The following is a 19,943-nucleotide window of genomic DNA, read 5'->3' as shown; positions in this document are numbered from 1 at the left end:
GGGAGCTTTCTAGGTAATTTCCCACGATCTATGAACAGCCAGCAGAGGGCGCCTCACCGCAAATGAAGCTAAATATAGATCATTGATCTATTTTTAGCCTCATTCCCTGGGGTTTTGCAGCGAGGAGCAGCCTGCATTAGCACAGCTCCTTGCTGCAAAATGTTTTAACCCCTTCAGAAGGATTTACATCGTTGGACGTTACAGATCTGCGGAGGGTAAGGATATTGTTGGTTTATTATGTTTTTTTACTCACAGAACGAGGGTCTTCAGTGACTGGATTGGGCGTTGAATAAAATACTGCAACAACCATTGTTTTTATTTCATTAAAATAATTTTAAATAATGTGTTTGTGTTTTATTTAACCCTTCACTACAATTGGATTAATAATGGATAGGTGTCATAATTGACGCCTCTCCATTATTAATTAGGCTTAATGTCACCTTACAATAGCAAGGTGGCATTAACCCTTCATTACCCCATATCCCACCGCTACACGGGAATGGGAAGAGAGTGGCCAAGTGCCAGAATAGGCGCATCTTCCAGATGTGCCTTTTCTGGGGTGGCTGGGGGCAGATATTTTTAGCCAGGGGGGGGCCAATAACCGTGGACCCTCTCCAGGCTATTAATATCTGCCCTCAGTCACTGGCTTTACTACTCTGGCGGAGAAAATTGCGCGGGAGCCCACGCCAATTTTTTCCGCCATTTAACCCTTTATTTTAAGAGCTAGAACGGCCAAATTTTGCAGATACACACTACTGACATTAGTAGTGTGGAATCTGCAAAAAAAATGGAGAGAAGACATGGTGTACTGTATGTAAACCATGTCTCAAATCATGTCGGGTTTTAGGAAGGAGAAAGAAAAAGCCGGTAATTGAATTACCGGCTTTCAAGCTGTATAGCGCTGGAATAAATATTAATATATATACATATATGTGTCTCACTGACATATATATATATATACCTATTCTATGTGTACACATTTATTCTACCTATTGGACTGTAAGCTGTCAGTGTGATTTTACTGTACACCGCACTGAATTGCCGGCTTTTCTCTCTAACAGCGCTGCGTATTTCTCGCAAGTCACACTGCTTGTCCGTGTGTAATCCATATTTTTCACGCTTCCATAGACTTTCATTGGCGTATTTCTTGCGCAGTACGGTGACAAACGCAGCATGCTGCGATTTTGTACGGCCGTAGAAAGCCGTATAATACTGATCAGTAAAATACGGCAGATAGGAGCAGGGGCATAGAGAATAATTGTGCCGTATTTTTTGCGAGTTTTACGGACGTAGATTCTGCGCTCTTACGTCCGTAAAACTCGCAAGTGTGACGCCGGCCTTAAGCTCATCCAGAGTGTTGGGTCTTGCGTCTCTCAACTTTCTCTTCACAATATCCCACAGATTCTCTATGGGGTTCAGGTCAGGAGAGTTGGCAGGCCAATTGAGCACAGTAATACCATGGTCAGTAAACCATTTACCAGTGGTTTTGGCACTGTGAGCAGGTGCCAGGTCGTGCTGAAAAATAAAATCTTCATCTCCATAAAGCATTTCAGCCGATGGAAGCATGAAGTGCTCCAAAATCTCCTGATAGCTAGCTGCATTGACCCTGCCCTTGATGAAACACAGTGGACCAACACCAGCAGCTGACATGGCACCCCACACCATCACTGACTGTGGGTACTTGACACTGGACTTCAGGCATTTTGGCATTTCCTTCTCCCCAGTCTTCCTCCAGACTCTGGCACCTTGATTTCCGAATGACATGCAAAATTTGCTTTCATCAGAAAAAAGTACTTGGGACCACTTAGCAACAGTCCAGTGCTGCTTCTCTGTAGCCCAGGTCAGGCGCCTCTGCCGCTGTTTATGGTTCAAAAGTGGCTTTACCTGGGGAATGCGGCACCTGTAGCCCATTTCCTGCATACGCCTGTGCACGGTGGCTCTGGATGTTTCCACACCAGACTCAGTCCACTGCTTCATCAGGTTCCCCAAGGTCTGGAATCGGTCCTTATCCACAATCTTCCTCAGGGTCCGGTCTCCTCTTCTCGTTGTACAGCGTTTTCTGCCACATTGTTTCCTTCCAACAGACTTACCATTGAGGTGTCTTGATACAGCACTCTGGGAACAGCCTATTTGTTGAGAAATTTCTTTCTGGGTCTTACCCTCTTGCTTGAGGGTGTCAATGATGGCCTTCTTGACATCTGTCAGGTCGCTAGTCTTACCCATGATGGGGGTTTTGAGTAATGAACCAGGCAGGGAGTTTATAAAAGCCTCAGGTATCTTTTGCATGTGTTTAGAGTTAATTAGTTGATTCAGAAGATTAGGGTAATAGGTCGTTTAGAGAACCTTTTCTTGATATGCTAATTTATTGAGACAGGTTTTTTGGGTTATCAGGAGTTGTATGCCAAAATCATCAGTATTAAAACAATAAAAGACCTGACAAATTTCAGTTGGTGGATAATGAATCTATAATATATGAAAGTTTAATTGTAATCATTACATTATGGTAAATAATGAAATTTAACACTATATGCTAATTTTTTGAGAAGGACCTGTATTATTCAAGGATGCCGAAGTCACTCGGTTAGCACCTGAGCATGCTCAGATAACACCTGATTCAATCACCTTCGCTAATCACTAATACCCCTAAGTTATGTGAATGTGGAAGACTTCAGGATTATAGACGGTTGCCCAATTTATTAGAACAGTCACCGTGTAGCTACATTTTTGTGGTCAGTGCAGGAGAATTGTATAACTACTAATATGTATTCCTGCAAAAACAGCAGGGATTTCCGCTGCCGGAACCACAGATCGCCGGACTTTTTTGCACTTCAGACCACCCCTTTTTCATGAAGGATTCCTTGACTGGACCCATGCTGGTATCTCTTGCATGATATGTTGGGAAGCCTGTCAGTAAGTGCTCAGTTTCCCTGCAGCGCCTTTCAGAGGAACAGTGAAGCATTACACACGTGACTGACTTGTCTGTGTAATGCAGGACAGAGCCAGACCTCCAGGACAAGAGGTGGTCTTTGCAGCCATTATACACTTTTTTTCTCTGCCAATAAATGAGGATCCCCTTCATCAAACGAGTTATCCCAACATGGGTAATATTGCAAAGTTCTTGTAAAAATGTATTTTTCATCTCCGTTCTCAAGAACTGAGGGATTTTTTGAATTCTGTAGTTTATTGTTCATCGCCTTGGTTTCCGGCCACCTCTGCAGTCCATCACCGGTGGCCGATCTCCTGGCCGTGCTTCCAAACTCAGAGTGGATTGTTGTTTTTCAGGATGTGCTGGAGAATCTGCTGGATCTGGACACGTCTGTTACCAACACAAATGATTTCCTAGAGTTTGTTAGCGGACGTAAATCAATTTCCGGATTTGTCCCTCTGGCGCACAGATACGGGGGCCACCAGGTGACTATACATCGCCATATGGGAATTTATAGACCTAGATGTGTGATGTCCTTATTAAAATTATTAATGTGGGCATGCTAAATTATTGCAGATTGCTTTTTATTTGATTGTCTTATGTTTTTCTTTTTGCTCTGTTCACTTTTAGTTTGGGGTCTGGGCCGGCCAGCTGGGAGATGGCAGAGCACATTTAATTGCCACTTACATCAACAGGTAGCGTACAATTACATGTCTGATAAAATCACAGTTTCATTAATTTATGAAGGCGCATTAGTGTAAATTATACAGCGCCACAACTGTGCAAGGTGGTGTCTGGTATTGCGCTTCTGCTCCAATAAAGGGATTAGGACCACACACAACCTGCGGTATTGTTTTTGAGAGAAAGCAGTCATGTTTATCTAATCCAGTAAAATTAAAGAGAACCTGTCAGCAGGATTGTGCACAGTAACAATGGGCCTCTCCAGACCTGGGGTTCAGGTCTGGAGATTGGGCTGCCCATGGCAGGGTTTTGATGTGGTGGGCTCTTAATTTTTGCCGGAGCTGTATCTGTTATGTATCTGTTATCTATGGGCCATTAAACTGCACATGAATCCTTACCTATTGGTGTGCTGCCTTCAATTTATTGGATCTATTACAAGGTTTGGTACATTCCTGGGAGGCTTTGGCACCCAGGTTGCGCCTTTTGTTTTTTCTATCTGTTATCTATCTATATATTATCTATGTATCTATCCCACTATATAAGCTTTTTTTGGCAGGTATGGAGAAAGATGGGAACTTCAGTTAAAAGGATCAGGAAATACCCCGTATTCTAGGTAATGCTCTTCTATTCTGTGTTTCTTCTATTGTTATGTTCCCTTAGGTTTGCATTACTCATTGGTTATGGGCATGGCTGCCGCTCTGTTCTAGAGAAAACGAACTCGATTGACCCATAAAACAAAGTAACACACAAGTAATTCTAGGTTATTGGATTGCCCACTTTTATCAAGTCGTAAGAAATCGTTTCCAGCTGATTTTGAATTATATGGAGGACAGCCATTATGGACACTCACTCACAGGATGGTAGCAACCCAGCTTTCTTAGGCCATGTTCACGCAGTCAGTATTTGGTCAGTATTTTACCTCAGTATTTGTAAGCCAAAACCAGGAGTGGGTGATAAATACAGAAGTGGTGACGTGTTTCTATTAGACTTTCCCCATCTGATTGTTCCTCTCCTGATTTTGGCTTACAAATACTGAGGTAAAATACTGAGGTAAAATACTGACCAAATATTGAACATGTGAACGTGGCCTTAGGCTCCTTATCGTGTCTGCAAAATACTGAGGTAAAATACTGAGGTAAAATATTGACCAAATACTGGACATGTGAACGTGGCCTCAGGCTCCTTATCGTGTCTGCATCTGTCTAGTATAGTACTGGCATAATTTGGTTGTCATTCAGTTTTGATTTTTTTTTTAAAGGAAATGTGTCATTCTAAGGCTACGTTCACATTGGCGTTCCGCCAATGTGCGTCGCTGTTGCGCCGGCGACGCAGCGGCGACGCGCCCCTATGTTTAACATAGGGGACGCGTGCGTCGTTTTGGTGGCGTTTTTCGCCACGTGCGTCGTTTCCGACGCTAGCGTCGGACGCAAGGAAACGCTACATGTAGCATTTTCTGTGCGTCCGATTTTCGTCGGAAAACGACGCACGCGTCGCAAAACGCGCGCGTTTTTGCGCGTTTGCGTGCGTTTTAGCGTGCGTCGCGCGTTGCGTCGCCGACGCACGGCGGCGCAACGCTAATGTGAACGTAGCCTAAAATGACATTCTGTTGAAATCAGGTTTTTCGCGTTAAACGTGTTTCTTTTAAATGCTTTTTTTTTTTTACATATCACAATTTGTGCTACCAAAAAGAGAGCGAAATCTTGCAATGTTCACACTGACCAATGGACTTTTTTAAGACTCTAACGTTATGTTCTTTCAGGAAAATGACATGTACATTAGCAGCAATAGACCCACTCCGACCCTGTCTTCTGTATCGAAGCATCTAATGAGCGTGTGCTCAGGTCATTGGGAAGGGTGGAAGACAGATCGGTTACTGTGATTGGTGGATCCTGTGTTATCAGCTGTACATAGAGGTGTTACCTGCCATTGCAATTCTGCCTCTGATGATAATGAGGCTTCTGAAAAGTTTTTTGTAAAGAGCAAAAATGATCAATCTAATATAACCCAAAGTGTCCAGTATGAAAATCGCAAGATTTTTTTTTTTTTTTAAATACAGATCGTAATATTAAAAAAAAAAAAAAAAATGCCAATGTTTTGTGAAAAAACACCTCTAACACAAAAACCTGATAAATAAAATAGGTAATGTTCTGATGATACACTTTTCTTAGAAATTTACAGCATGTCTGCAGGATAGCTGCTTCTGTGACTTCCATAGATGTCAATGGCAAAAAGCGCGGAAGTGTCGTGCCCCCTCTCCATTCAGTCACCGCTTGGGTGCAGCGACCAGCGGCAGGACAAGGGTTGGGGGCTCACTTTCTGGACATAGGCTCAGGTCCACATCTATCAGATAGTTGGAATACCCCTTTAGCATCCAATATCTAAGAAAAGCCAATCCCGGATTTCGGTCTGATTTTAGACTTATTTCTGCATTTGTAAATCTGTTCTATACATCTCCATGGAGTCATTTCTGCAGTGTTTGCTGGATTATTTTCCCAACACCCATTCAGATCAATTGGGTGACCAGAGACATCTGTACAACAATTCTGTTCAGACATGGCAGATTTTTTTTTTCCGACACAAAGTCTCTCGCTAAAGTTGTTGCATTAAATTCATGATGAGAGTTTGCAAATCTGCAGCATGTCCTTAAAGGGAACCTGTCCCCCCCCCCAGGCGTTTGTAACTAAAAGGGCCATCTTGTGCAGCACTAATGCAGCATTCTGACAAGGTGGCTCTTTTAGTTCGGGTCCCTGCCAACGCTGAACTATTCGTTTTTAGAATTTGCCTTTCCTACCTGTAGTTTGTCAGGGGGGCATGTTTTTCCCCCCCGGACACAAACGCCTCCCAGCCATCACTCAGGGCCTCCGTGCGCCGGGGGCCACCTCCACTTCATTAACGTCCCCGATGCCTGCGCTGTAAGTTTTTTTTTCGGGCATGCGCAGTTTACGCTTCCCTTCGACTCCCATCACATCCTGGGAACTTACAGCGCAGGCGCCGGGGATGTTAAATAAGGAAATGGAGGCGGCCCCCGGCAAACGGAGGCCCTGAGTAATGGCTGGGAGGCGTTTGGGTCCGGGGGTAAAAGACATGCCTCCTGACAAACTACAGGTAGGAAAGGCAAATTCTAAAAACGAATAGCTCAGTGTTGGCAAGGACCCAAACTAAAAGAGCCACCTTGACAGAGTGCTGCATTAGTGCTGCACAAGGTGGCTCTTTTAGTTAAAAACGGCTGGGGGGTGGGGGGAACAGGTTCCCTTTAAAAATGGAGCAGAAAATTCTTCTTTTTGGAAAATCCCATCCACTTATTTGGTTCTTCTCTGAAATTCTTCAGTAAGTCTGTCGTGCCTAAATATTCCTTATTTTGTATTATTCTAGAAGGGGAGATGGGAGAGCTGTGCTCCGCTCCTCCGTACGAGAGTTCCTGTGCAGCGAGGCCATGCATCACCTGGGCATTCCCACCAGCAGAGCCGCCAGGTACATGCTGCCATTTGTATTGCGTGTGTCTTATGGATGAACCAATGATTTTTCATTTATGACATTTCTTACATTCAACATGAAGACCTAGCAGCAGCCATATTGAGGGAACCAGCAATATTAAAGGCCTCCATGCATATTAGACTAAAGTCGGCCCAACCCGCCAATATGGGTGGGATCAGCTGAGAGTCTAATGTGTATGAGGGCCTCCTCACTCTCCCCGGTCAGATTGTGTTGGGAGTAGAGGCCTCTTAAAAGAAGTTAAAAGATAAGGGTCAAAAAAAGGAACATATACACAGCAAGTGGTTCTGACATTGCTGTGCCTCTGCTCATCATTTTGAATGTTTATTGAGAGCTTTTTCAGGCGGGTATGGGTGGGATAGTCCACCTGAAAAAGCTGTCATGTGTGCAGACCCCAACACTGACTTTTATATTCAATACCTATGTTATAGTGGCGGCCATTTCCTCTTGTTTAGGGATGAGGATAAATTCTAATAATTTACTTCTTAATAATTTATAACAAGGTCATGTTCACACATTGCACTTTTAATGTGTTTTTTTTTTTTTGCAGCGTTTTTTATGAAAATTAAAAGCAGCTTTTCACACTATCAGCAAAATCTTAGAAATCTCATGCACACAATTGTTTTTTTTTCCTAAATGAATTGGAAAACTTCAGCTTTTTTTTTTTAAATTAATTCTTTCAGTGTTTTTTCCGTCACCCATAGAAAACAATGAAAGCGCAAAAATGCAACTAAGGATTTTGCAGTGCTTTTGGTGAACAAAAACTGTTAAAAAAAGAGGCAAAAAACAGTGAAAATGCTGAAAAACGGGTATTTGAACTCCACTTTTTTTTTTTACTGAGGATTCTGAATGCCAGCCTGTGCCAACCACTGTGCCAACCACAGTCCCCCCTCCCTGCTCTCTAAAATAAAACAATTCCATAGATGTCTTCTATGATATAAAGTGATACAGCAGCTTACTGATCTGGAATTGATCACATCCTTTTTTTCTTCTGTTTATCAGTCTGGTTGTAAGCGATGATGCCGTCTGGAGAGATCAGTTCTACAATGGAAATGTTAAGAAAGAGCGGGGTATGTGCTGTAATAAGGTGGTTGAAGATGAGTCTATGTGCTGCTCATATCTTCTTGAAGACTGGAGTAAAAGTTGCACCAAATGTTAAGTCTTAAATCTCCTTTTTATTTTTTAAGATCCCATGAAATGCAGTGTGCAATCTGCTCTGTTTTTTTTCGCTTAGGCCTATCTCTATTCTCTACAAGTACTAGATGCTGAATATCAGTTCTGTGTCCAGAATGATGTCCTAGCTCTCATGTATAAGCACAGCTTCATTTATAGACTTATTTCTCCTTCCAAAGGCATTGGAGAGTTATTTTGTGAGAACTGACTCTGTGATGCTTGGGAGTGTGTGATTCCTTTATTTTCCCTATAACCTGCTGTAAATTCTCAAAAATCTTTATCTTTGTGCACTACCTAGATGACTTCTCCCACCTCCCTCTTCACACTGCATTGTGCATGCTTTACTCCCTATCCACAGCCTTGTCATCTGCTTACTCTGATAACTTGGATGCTTTCCTCCCTATCCACAGCCTTGTCCTCTGCTTACTTTGATAACTTGCATGCTTTCCTCCTTATCCATAGTCTCGTTGTCTGCTTACTCATAACTTAATACTTTCCTGCCTATCCACAGTCTTGTCATCTGCTTACTCTGATAACTCGGATGCTTTTCTCCCTATCCACAGCCTTGTCATCTGCTTACTCTGATAACATGGATGCTTTCCTCCCTATCCACAGCCTTGTCATCTGCTTACTTTGATAACTTGGATACGTCATCTGCTTACTTTGATAACTTGGATACTTTCCTCCTTCTTTATACTCTGATCTAGGAGCCTGTATTACAATGCCCGTGCTGATTGGCTGTGCACTAGCACCCCTTTATTAGCACCCCATCTATACTACAGCCTTGATGCATTACTTCTTGTACTATATCCCTCTTTACCTGCCCGGGATGAGCTCCTTCTTCTGAACAAAAATATAAAAACCGCAAAAGCCCAGGACAAAAAAAGTTACCTTAATTTAAAGAAGAATTGTGGTTGCATAGTGAATATTCCAAATTATCTTCCTGTGTAGGGGCAGTGGTATTGCGAGTTGCCAAATCTTGGTTCCGTATTGGTTCTCTTGAAATTTTGACTAATTCTGGAGAATTTCACTTGTTAAGGTAAGCAGACTATTGGAAAGACCTTTTAACTAAATATTTCTTCATAAAAAAGGAAAAGAAACACTGGCGCCCCGGGTGGTTCCTAGTAGAGGGCTGAGTGCTCCGTGTAGAGTGCTGCTGGTGATAAAAATAGGTTCTATGTGGTCCTGTCCAACGTATACGTATAGATTTCACCTGCGCTGTCTACACAAAATGAGCAATACGGAAAGGTTCAAAGAAGAAAACAGCGAGATGGCGGTTAATGGGGGTGACGTCACCGAGCTACGGAGCTAGGAAGGACAGGCGTTTAACCAACGCGTTTCAAGGGCTCTAGCCCTCTTCGTCAGGGTTATTAGTGCCCGCGTCTGCTGCTGCCCTTTATATAGAGATCTGCTCTTCCCCCTGCACTTTCCCCATTGCGTGCTCAATTAGAGGACCAGATGAGGATTACTAAAGTGATTAATTGCAAACCAATCAAGCATAAGTGTTAATATTTGATTGTGTGCTTGAACATATGTGCTAAATCGGGTTATCTATCGATTGGGGCTAAACATTTAAACTTTAAATAGTTTCTAAAACAGAACATTGTTTAAAAATACATACTTTATTAATAATAATTAAATAAAAACGATTAAATGTGATTTAAATACACCGTCGCTCCTCAATAAGGAACATGTGTGGCTAACTAAGATGGCTGAGAAATGGACAGCGGGGTAAGCCAAATTGTCGTTCCCAAACTGTGAACGATACGTTTGTTAAAAAAGGATAAAGAAGATAAAAAGATATTAGAACTTGCTTATTATAGTACCATAACTGGTTGGATTAATTTTTTATCTTTGCTTAAGTGAAATAAAATTCTAATTAAAACTTATTATTACACTATATTCTGTGACTGGGACCATGAGGAGCTAAGTTTTGGTGATTAGAACATAATATTGTGTCAATAGAATGTAGAGCTCTATCTCCTGATTTAACCCTGTGGGTGCCAGGCTGTCCAAGGAGAAGATCCACTTAGATTCTGCCCTGGACATCCTTTTGATGTAGTCACCACCCCTTCGGATTTTTTGGGACGGTTTGGATACCAAAAAAGTTAATTCCCATACAGGATTTATTGTGTTTTTCATAAAAATGTCTTGATAGGGGATGTCCCTTGAAGCCCTTTTTGATGTTGCCCAAACGTTCCTTAATACGGACCTTGAGGGACCTTTTAGTGCGACCGATATAGATTTCTTCACATGGGCATTTAAGGATATAAATGACTCCTGCTGAATCACGTGTCATTATGGACTTGATTGAGAATTCATGAACATTGTTTGCATCCAAAAAAGTCCTGTAGGATTTTTTTTACCACAATTTGTGCACTTGCAGCAAAAACATTTGCTGCATGATGTGAAACTTACAGTTCTGGTGGTTGGGAATTTGTCTGCCTGGGGTTGCACAATATTGGCTTAGTGGTGGGAGCAAGTAGGAGGCCCACATTTTGGGCTTGTGTTGGGTTTTGCGCCAGTAGATCCCCAATGCTTTTGTCTTGCTGTAATATAGGCCAATGCTTGAGGATTATATTTTTGAACTTTCTATACCCAGAATGGAATTGAGTAATGATTGGTAATCGGTTTATCTGTTCCTGAATTATGGGTAAACTAGAATTATTATTAGATTTATATATCATTGCTTCTCTTGACATGCGTGTTACTTTATTTTTAGATTGATTTAGGACCTGCAGGTTGTACCCCTTTTCCATTAATTCTGCTATTATACGATTACTTTCAATGTAGTAATCTTTTATGTTGGTACAGTTGCGTCTAATGCGCATGTATTGGCCCATTGGGATGTTTGTCAACCAGATAGGTAGGTGACAACTACCTATGTGTAGACAGTGCAGGTGAAATCTATATGTATAAATATCTCGTTAGTTTGACACAGATCTGTAGGTACTAAAACCCATAGCAGTAAGCGACCATCGGGAGGGAGTCCCCAGACACATTATGTGATGGGCCAGGCCCACAGAAATCAGCACGTTCACCTGACCACTGGACCGTTCACCTGACCACTGGACCGTTCACCTGACCACTGGACCGTTCACCTGACCACTGGACCGTTCACCTGACCACTGGACCGTTCACCCGACCACTGGACCATTCACCTGACCACTGGACCGTTCACCCGACCACTGGACCGTTCACCTGACCACTGGACCATTCACTTGACCACTGGACCATTCACCTGACCACTGGACCATTCACCTGACCACTGGACCATTCACCTGACCACTGGACCATTCACTTGACCACTGGACCATTCACCCGACCACTGGACCATTCACCTGACCACTGGACCATTCACCTGACCACTGGACCATTCACCTGACCACTGGACCGTTCACCTGACCACTGGACCATTCACCCGACCACTGGACCTTTCACCCGACCACTGGACCATTCACCCGACCACTGGACCATTCACCTGACCACTGGACCATTCACCTGACCACTGGACCATTCACCTGACCACTGGACCATTCACTTGACCACTGGACCATTCACCCGACCACTGGACCATTCACCTGACCACTGGACCATTCACTTGACTGGTGAACCACTGGTTGGCTTAAGAGTCATACTGTATATCTAGTGATTGGGACATCATATCTTTCTGTCCGGCAGAGATGGTCGTAGAGGGAGAGCTTTCTCTCTGTTTTTCTCTCTTTCTTTCTCTCTCTCTTTTTTTCTCTCCTTTTCTCTCTCTTCCTTTGTTTCTTTCTATCTCTTTCTCTCTTTTTTTCTCTCTGTTTTTCTTTCTCTTTTTCTCTCTCTTCCTCTCTTTCCATCTCTCTCTTTCTTTCTTCTTTTGAAACTCCTTTAAACATTCATTAAATACATGTATATTTGAGCCGCTTGGTAAATATTTATTGCTCATGCGATTATGCTAGACAGGAAATACTTGCATTAGCTGAATGATATTAAAAGGTCCTTTCTATGTACATTTATACCGCTGCCTGTTATACATTTTGTTTTTCTAGGGAATTAGTGGATTTTATCATTACCAAACACTTTCCAGCCATTATCCGGACAGATCCTGATAGGACTCTGGTGAGACCAGACTCACGTATAATACTTATTATTATTATTATGTAAAGTTCATGCTCTCATGAAGGAGCAATAATCAGCTTTCTGACGAGGCCGCGAACAGAATGGTGCACAATTGCTATGAATGTGACAGTGTGCAGTAGGAAGCCATGATGATTGCTCTGGCCCCTTCTAACAGCTCCTTGGTCCGGGTTAGGATCTTGGCACCGCTAACAATTATAAATCTAATGGTCTATCTATTGATTAGGAATCATGTGAAAGTTAACGAACCAATTAGTCAAATCTAGATGGGTTAAGAAAAGAAAAATGTGTCCACGTTGATGAACTATTATGTATTTATAAGGGTAAGGCCAAGTGAAGCTGCTTGCAGACAGCAGAGCTGTGACCTAAGTGCAGGGGAAAACTGCTCTAGTGGGTTTTATCCGCGAATCCACGTTTTCCAAAACGATTGTTAATGACCGCATGATTTTGCAGGTAAACAGTTATTGCCCAGTATTCATAGAATACAACAGTTGACTAGAGTCTAACCCCGACCGAATAGCTGTAGTACACTGGTGATCGTAATGATCCCTTCACCGCCAAAGCAAGTGGAATTGTGCATTATAAAGAGCTATTCGACTGCAAAGAACCCAATATACTGTACCGGGACAGTGGTCCTCTGCTGCCTTAGTCCACTACTGATCAAGCGGTTTAGTGTGTAAAAATTGTGAATTGAGGCCTTTGGAGATGTTTATTGTACCAAAAAGAATCCTTTACAGATCTGTAATTATTGTCTGGGCATGCCTACAGTATTTATCGATATCCAGGTTGTAACAGAACTTATCATTGCAGGCTTTCTTCAATATAGTAGTGTCTCAGACGGCAGATATGATTGCACGGTGGATGGCCATAGGTTTTGCACATGGTAAATCTATACAACAACTACCGTATAGTCCAGTACCTCACTAACAGCGTTTTGAAAGCTGCAGTTATACGGTGACTTCAGGTCACATAACCAAAGGTTGCTGTATGTGGCTGCTACATTGGAGCTGCAATGGGATCTCATTGCGATCTACAAGGTACTGTGACGGGCAAGTCACAACAAACACAACTATTTTTTCTGCTTTTTATGAATTTTTTTTCGCGGTACCTTACGGGTCCTAATATGGCCCCATTCACCTGCGATATAGCAGCAGCACATAGCGATCGTTGGCAGCGTGTTCTGCGTCGCCTCCAAAAACGCTTTGTTTCCTTAGCCTTATATAAAGTGCAATCAGTTCTGTTCTAGACTAATAGGTCTTGCAAGGAATTATAATGTTTAGCCAGATCTGTGCACAGATCATTACTTCTAGTCTCTGGGGAATTGCTGTTTGGTCTGAAGCTGATACTTCTCCTGTTTGATCTCTAAAACTGCAGTAGTCAAAAAACATCATTTCCAGATACTTAATTGGGACTAAGGCCGCTTGTAAAGAAGTGCGGTCAGCCATGCGCCCCATATACATACATGCCGTATATATAGAGAAGGGTGCACCACTAATCAAAGCTCACACTAGCTGTATTGTGCTCTATCATGTGGAAAACAACTGGTAACAATAGAGCAAGAGAAAGACACCACTCATCGATAAGCACACCTAAATGTATATAAAATGTACAAAAAGTTTATAAAACAACATAGAAAACCATTTAAAACCAAGAGATAATCATGTAGCAGCACCCCAAGGCAATAATACGCCCAATACAAGTCCCATAGTATAGACAGGCAATAATGATAATGGATTTCCTATGTTATATTTGTAAGGCTACGTTCACATTTGCGTTGTGCGCCGCTGCGTCGGCGACGCAACGCACAACGCAAATAAAAACGCACCAAAACGCAAGCAAAAGCGCTGCGTTTTGCGACGCATGCGTCATTTTTTGCCGAAATTTGGACGCAAGAAAAAGGCAACTTGTTGCGTTTTCTGCGCCCGACGCTTGCGGCAAAAAAACGCATGCGTCGCACAACGCAGCACAACGCATGTCCATGCGTCCCCCATGTTAAATATAGGGGCGCATGACGCATGCGTCGCCGCTGCGTCGCCCGACGCAAACACGCAAAACGCTAATGTGAACGTAGCCTAAGCAACAATAGAATGTAAAATGATCAATAATCATACATGTACTCAGCGTGTGACTGTACAGTAGAGGTATCTAGGGACCTAGTGGGCACCAATATGCCAGAGATGGGTCCCATAGTATACACAAATTATATTTATAGAACAGATTACCTGAAAAATAACGTCTAGAACAGGAGATGGCACCAAATCAAGCACACCAAGCATGGGACTAGATGTCATGGGTGTATGACGCACAGACATGCCACTGGTGGTGGTTTATCCTCCTGACAACAAAGCATTAGTCAGTTGAAATCCAACTACTTGATCTTTATTGCCTCTGACATCTGCTGTTGGGGTAAAGTCAGGAGCCCACATATAAATTAGTCTTTCAAAATTCTCAGATTAGGATGATCTTTAGCTGGCATCTGCCTTTAACCACTAAGATAACATTTTTCTAAAGTAAAGTCTGTTAGAAGCAGTCAACCCAAAAACCCAACCAAAAAAGGCTACTATAGACTTGATATTAAGGGGAAGTCCACTACCAGGACATAATAATTTTGGTCATGGCAGTTTCTGGGGAATGGTGGAATGACTTGATGAAAGGTAGGAGGAAAGTTCAGCATGGACATGCTGTTTAAGGAGTTTGGAGGCGAATGGAAGCAGTGATATGGGATGATAGCTGGATGTAGTGGTCAGGTCAAAGGATGGTTTCTTCAACATAGGTATGATTGTAGCATGTTTGAAAGCAGAAAGGAAGGTACCAGAAGTTAGCAATAGGTTAAAGAGATGGGTTAGGGCCGGGATAAGTTTGGTGGTGAGGTCGGGGAGGAGGTGGGATGGGATTGGGTCCAGCGCACAAGCGGTGTGGTACAATTTGGAGAGGAGATGAGCGCTTATGGGGAAGAGGCAGTGGTAAGTTATGCTTAGGGGTTGTAGTAAATATTCAGTAAAGACTTGTCTTGTTTGGTTGATCTTATTTTTGAAATGTGCATCAAAGTCTCCTGCAGAGATGAGTGAGGTTGGAGGGGGTAGTGATGGGCAGAGGGGTCAGTGATGGGTGGAGGAGAGTGTTAAAAGTGTTGAATAAGTATTTGGAGTTACGGGATAAAGTGGATATGAGGGTTGTGAAGTAGGCCTGTTTAGCAGAGCTGGGGGCTGACTTGAATTTGAAAGTTGATTTTTTGAAAGCGGTGAAGTCTTCTAGAGTGTGTGTGTTTTCTTCCGTCGATGCTCCTTAACCATGGATGCTTTTTTAGTGAGGTTGTTGTGCCAGGGTTGTCTATTGATTCATCACACTCTGCCATGCATGAGAGGGGCGACCAAGTTAATGGCTGATGCGAGTGTTACATTGTAGAAAACGGAGGCACTGTCTGTTTCGTGGAGTGAAGATATGGAGGACAGCAGTAGGATAGAGTCAGGGGATGTGTGGATGTCTAAATGTGCAATGTTTATGCCGGGATGTTTTAGTTGCTGTACATGAGGGCATGTGAGGAGGACTGGGGTGAGCAAGTGAGTAGATGGTGGTCAGATAGAGGGAGAGATGAGGTTATGAAGTTAGATAGGGAGTAGAAGTAGGTGAAGATAAGGTCTAATGTATGTCTGTCTGTGTTGGTGACTGTAGAGGACCACTGAGTAAGACCAAAGGATGAAGCGAGCAACAGGAGTATGGAGGCTGCCGACTTGCGTGTGTCAGTGAGGATGTTGAAGGCATGCATGATAATGGTGAGAATGTCGTCAGAGAGAAAGTGTAGAACCAGATGGAGAAGTGGTCAATGAAGGCAGCGTCTGGGCCCAAGGGTTGGTATATGACGGCCACTTGTAGGTTAGAGAGAGTGTAGATGCGGACTAAATGCACTTCAAAAGTAGGGAGGATGAGGGAGGGTAGAGGTGGGATGGGGTTGAAGGTGCAGTTTTTATAAAGGGAAAGACCCACTCCACCATCATGTCTATTGCCAGGTCGAGTAATGTGGGTGAATTGAAGGCCACCATAACACAGAGCAGCAGGGGAAGCTGTAACAGCGGGCATCAGCCATGTTTTGATCAGGACCAGAAAAGATTGTGAGAGGTCATGGCCTTTACAATTCAACTTCTATATCGGGATCTTGACTTACTGCGGGGTCCACTGGGTTGGGTTCACAGAGTGGCTGCTGGCCAGAGGAGCAAGACTGAGGCCGAGTCAGAATGAAGATCAGGAGAGGCACCAGGTGTAAACCAAGTAATAAATGGCAACTTCTTGGTCCCTGCCTCACAAATATACCTATTTGTACTGACCCTGCGCTGTTCAGCGATTTTGGCCACAACATCACCTCTATCACCAGCGCCTATCGCGAGATGAATAACGCGGTGCCTGGAAAACAGAAGTTGCCGGACGAGGTTTGGGTAGAGATGTAGCGCTATACAAATTTGGTGTCTCTGTAATGGTACTAACCTGAAGAATCATGTCAGATCCGTTTTAATGCACATTGAATGATATACGGTAAATATGAAACTCAAAAAACAATGGCGACTTCACCATTTCACTCCCATTTTTCAGTACATTGTATGATAAAGTGAGTGATGTAATTCAAAATTAAAAGTTGCCTCTCAATAAGAAAAAAAACACTTGTAAATCTGCGTTGATGGAAAAGTAAAAAAAAAAACAATTATGGATTTTGAAGCAAGGGAAAAAATGCAAAGATTGGCTCAGGTGGGAAGGGGTTAAGTTGAGTTTGCTAAGGTACTTGTGAATGTTATCAGAGGAGACCATGAGTTCAGGAAAGATGTCTGCTGTCATAGCCATCTGCACAAAATAGAAGAAATAACCTACAGATATAGAAAACGCCAAACGGAGGCAGTAAGAGTATGCTGCTGGGTGTGCGCGGCCGCTGCACAGCCAAGGCAATAAATGGTGCACTGCACAGATACTTGGCCTCATTTCTATGATAAGAATGTAAATAATCGTTTTTGATAATGTGAATGTCGCTGATACATTCCTTTTTAAAAGAATTTTACTCCATAATATTTTCTGGCATGGTGTAAGTTTTTACGTTTTACATTGAAGATGATAGAAAAAAGCCACAATGCTTTATACAGAGGGTGTTCTATTCTTCATGGCCAACACATATCATAAATTTACTAATGTGTATACTCCTCATACGGGAACCACGTGCTGTAGAGGAATCGGGCTGAGCGATCCCAGAGACGGATTGCCGGGGCTTCCATGTCTCTTCATTTCTCCAGCTGATGTAACCTGCCTGTGATTGCTGCTCTGAAGCTCTCCCCATCACAGTGCGTCTGATCGGTGTTATCTTGTCCTGCGCTCAGTATGGATGTGAGACACTGTGACCTTCCTTCCAAATCCTTATCTCTGCTTTCCTGTAGCTTTAGTGCTTGTCACACATTTCTATAGACACAGCAGAGCGTGCAATCATTACAAATTATTTATTTCCTTCTTTTTGCTTCTATAGCGCCAATATATTCTACAGCGATTTACAAAGACTTAAATACGCAGGGGCCGTAATCATAGGAAGTATTGAATAGGGAGAACATACAAACCAGCAAAATTTACACCCAAGACCCTGGTGTTGCATTACCCCCAAGACACGTTTCGGCTTAAAGGGAACCTGAATTTTGGCACAAATGTACCATAAGTTGTCCACATTTTCAAGGTCTTTTTCTCAGCCTCTATCACGCCGCCATCCTTATGACTGACATCTTTATATTCTCGCCTCTTGCTTGTGCATTCCCACATTTCTATAAGCCACCAACGTGCAAAGTAGTTTTGCGGAAACCAGGATTGTGTCCCATTGCGCATCCGCTAGTAAATGATGATCATTGCGCAGGCGCAAAATTTTGAGAGAAAATCTACCTCATACACAAGAACTCTCAGCCGGACTTTCCTGTGTTCTGTATGAGAGAGCCACTGCCAAAGGACCCTGGCAGCGGCTTATCTTCCGGACAATAAAAGGATGGGATGTCGAAAATTCGATGTGCCAGATCTTTCCTTCCCCTGGTATCATCTGTCGGATGGACATCCACATTCATATTAGACTGTTGGTGGATCCCGCCAATATTAGTGGATTTGGCCAACTTTATTATAATGTGTATTGGGGTCTTGGCCACGTTCACACGCTCAGTATTTGGTCAGTATTTTACAACAGTATTTCTAAGCCAAAGTCGAGAGTGGAGCAAGTGGAGAAAAAGTATAATAGAAACATCACCACTTCTGCCTTTTTGAACCCCTCTTGGTTTTGGCTTACAAATACTGGTGTAACATACTGACCAAATACTGAACATGTGAACGTGACCGCTTAGTGAGTCACAAGCCTTTGTATCATCTATGATAATTACCCAGTAAAGTTGGTGCAAATTGATTCACAGGACCCAGTCCATTGGCCACTCCAGTAATCTGTGGTCTCTAATAAAAAGAAGAGCCGGGGATGCTGTCAGGTAAGAGGCGGTTCTCCCCCTCCTGCCATCGGGTAAGAGGCGGTTCTCCTGCTTCTGCCGTCGGGTAAGAGGCGGTTCTCCTGCTTCTGCCGTCGGGTAAGAGGCGGTTCTCCTGCTTCTGCCATTGGGTAAGGGGTGGTTCTCCCGCTACCGTTCTCAGGTAAGAGGCGGTTCTCCTGCTTCTGCTGTCGGGTAAGAGGCGGTTCTCCCGCTACCATTGTCAGGTAAGAGGCGGTTCTCCCGCTACCATTGTCAGGTAAGAGGCGGTTCTCCTGCTTCTGCCGTCGGATAAGAGGCGGTTCTCCTGCTTCTGCCGTCGGGTAAGAGGCGGCTCTCCTGCTACCGTTGTCAGGTAAGAGGCGGTTCTCCCGATACCGTTGTCAGGTAAGAGGTGGTTCTCCCGCTACCATTGTCAGGTAAGAGGCGGCTCTCCCACTTCCGTTGTCAGGTAAGAGGCGGTTCTCTCGCTACCGTTGTCAGGTAAGAGGCGGTTCTCCTGCTCCTGCCATCGGGTAAGAGGCGGTTCTCCCGCTACCGTTGTCAGGTAAGAGGCGGTTCTCCCACTTCCGTTGTCAGGTAAGAGACGGTTCTCCAGCTACCGTTGTCACAGATTACTGATGTGTCTGATGGACTGGGTCCTGCGGATCGACTCTAATACCTACCCAATTTTAAGACACTGGACATTTATAATGTCAGTACCTGAAGTTTACCATTTTCTCATTGCAGGTGTGTGCAATACTGATAACTTCAGCCTCCTGTCGATCACTATTGATTATGGCCCTTTTGGTTTCATGGAACGTTATAATCCTGGTGAGTCTCCACTGCCCACATATACTGATCCTCTTTTCTTCGTTGTGGAAGGATGTATTGTGTATGCCTAGGAGCAGGGGCAGATTTACTAATCCTGTGCAATGCTTAGACTAGACAGACTTAAAATGTGCCTCCTTTGATGCCTTTGTCTAACTTTATATCACCTTTTGGATGGCTCACCCTTTTCACACCTACATTTTTGGGCCTTTTTGTTCCATGGAGTTGCATTTTAAGCCTCTCCTTTTCAACCAAGTCAG

At 43.4% G+C, this 19,943-nt stretch overlaps 1 protein-coding gene across 4 annotated transcripts in view; it reads left to right on the top strand.

Annotated features, from left to right (window-relative positions):
* LOC138641858 (protein adenylyltransferase SelO-like) overlaps positions 1-19,943 on the top strand; it is a 31,590-nt gene that overhangs the window by 5,691 nt on the left and 5,956 nt on the right. For all 4 annotated transcript variants that reach the window (XM_069729601.1, XM_069729600.1, XM_069729598.1 and 1 more), the window contains exons 4-12: positions 3,283-3,411; positions 3,557-3,621; positions 4,164-4,220; positions 6,980-7,078; positions 8,102-8,169; positions 9,224-9,311; positions 12,310-12,379; positions 13,208-13,280; positions 19,603-19,686. In XM_069729601.1, the coding sequence (XP_069585702.1) occupies positions 3,283-3,411; positions 3,557-3,621; positions 4,164-4,220; positions 6,980-7,078; positions 8,102-8,169; positions 9,224-9,311; positions 12,310-12,379; positions 13,208-13,280; positions 19,603-19,686 (733 nt within the window). The remainder of the gene's footprint in view (positions 1-3,282; positions 3,412-3,556; positions 3,622-4,163; positions 4,221-6,979; positions 7,079-8,101; positions 8,170-9,223; positions 9,312-12,309; positions 12,380-13,207; positions 13,281-19,602; positions 19,687-19,943) is intronic.

Source organism: Ranitomeya imitator, chromosome 6 (assembly GCF_032444005.1).
Source record: "Ranitomeya imitator isolate aRanImi1 chromosome 6, aRanImi1.pri, whole genome shotgun sequence".
Classification (NCBI taxonomy): Eukaryota; Metazoa; Chordata; class Amphibia; order Anura; family Dendrobatidae; genus Ranitomeya; species Ranitomeya imitator.
Note: the sequence above shows the minus strand (reverse complement) of the source record. Positions and strands in the feature narration are given on the sequence as shown.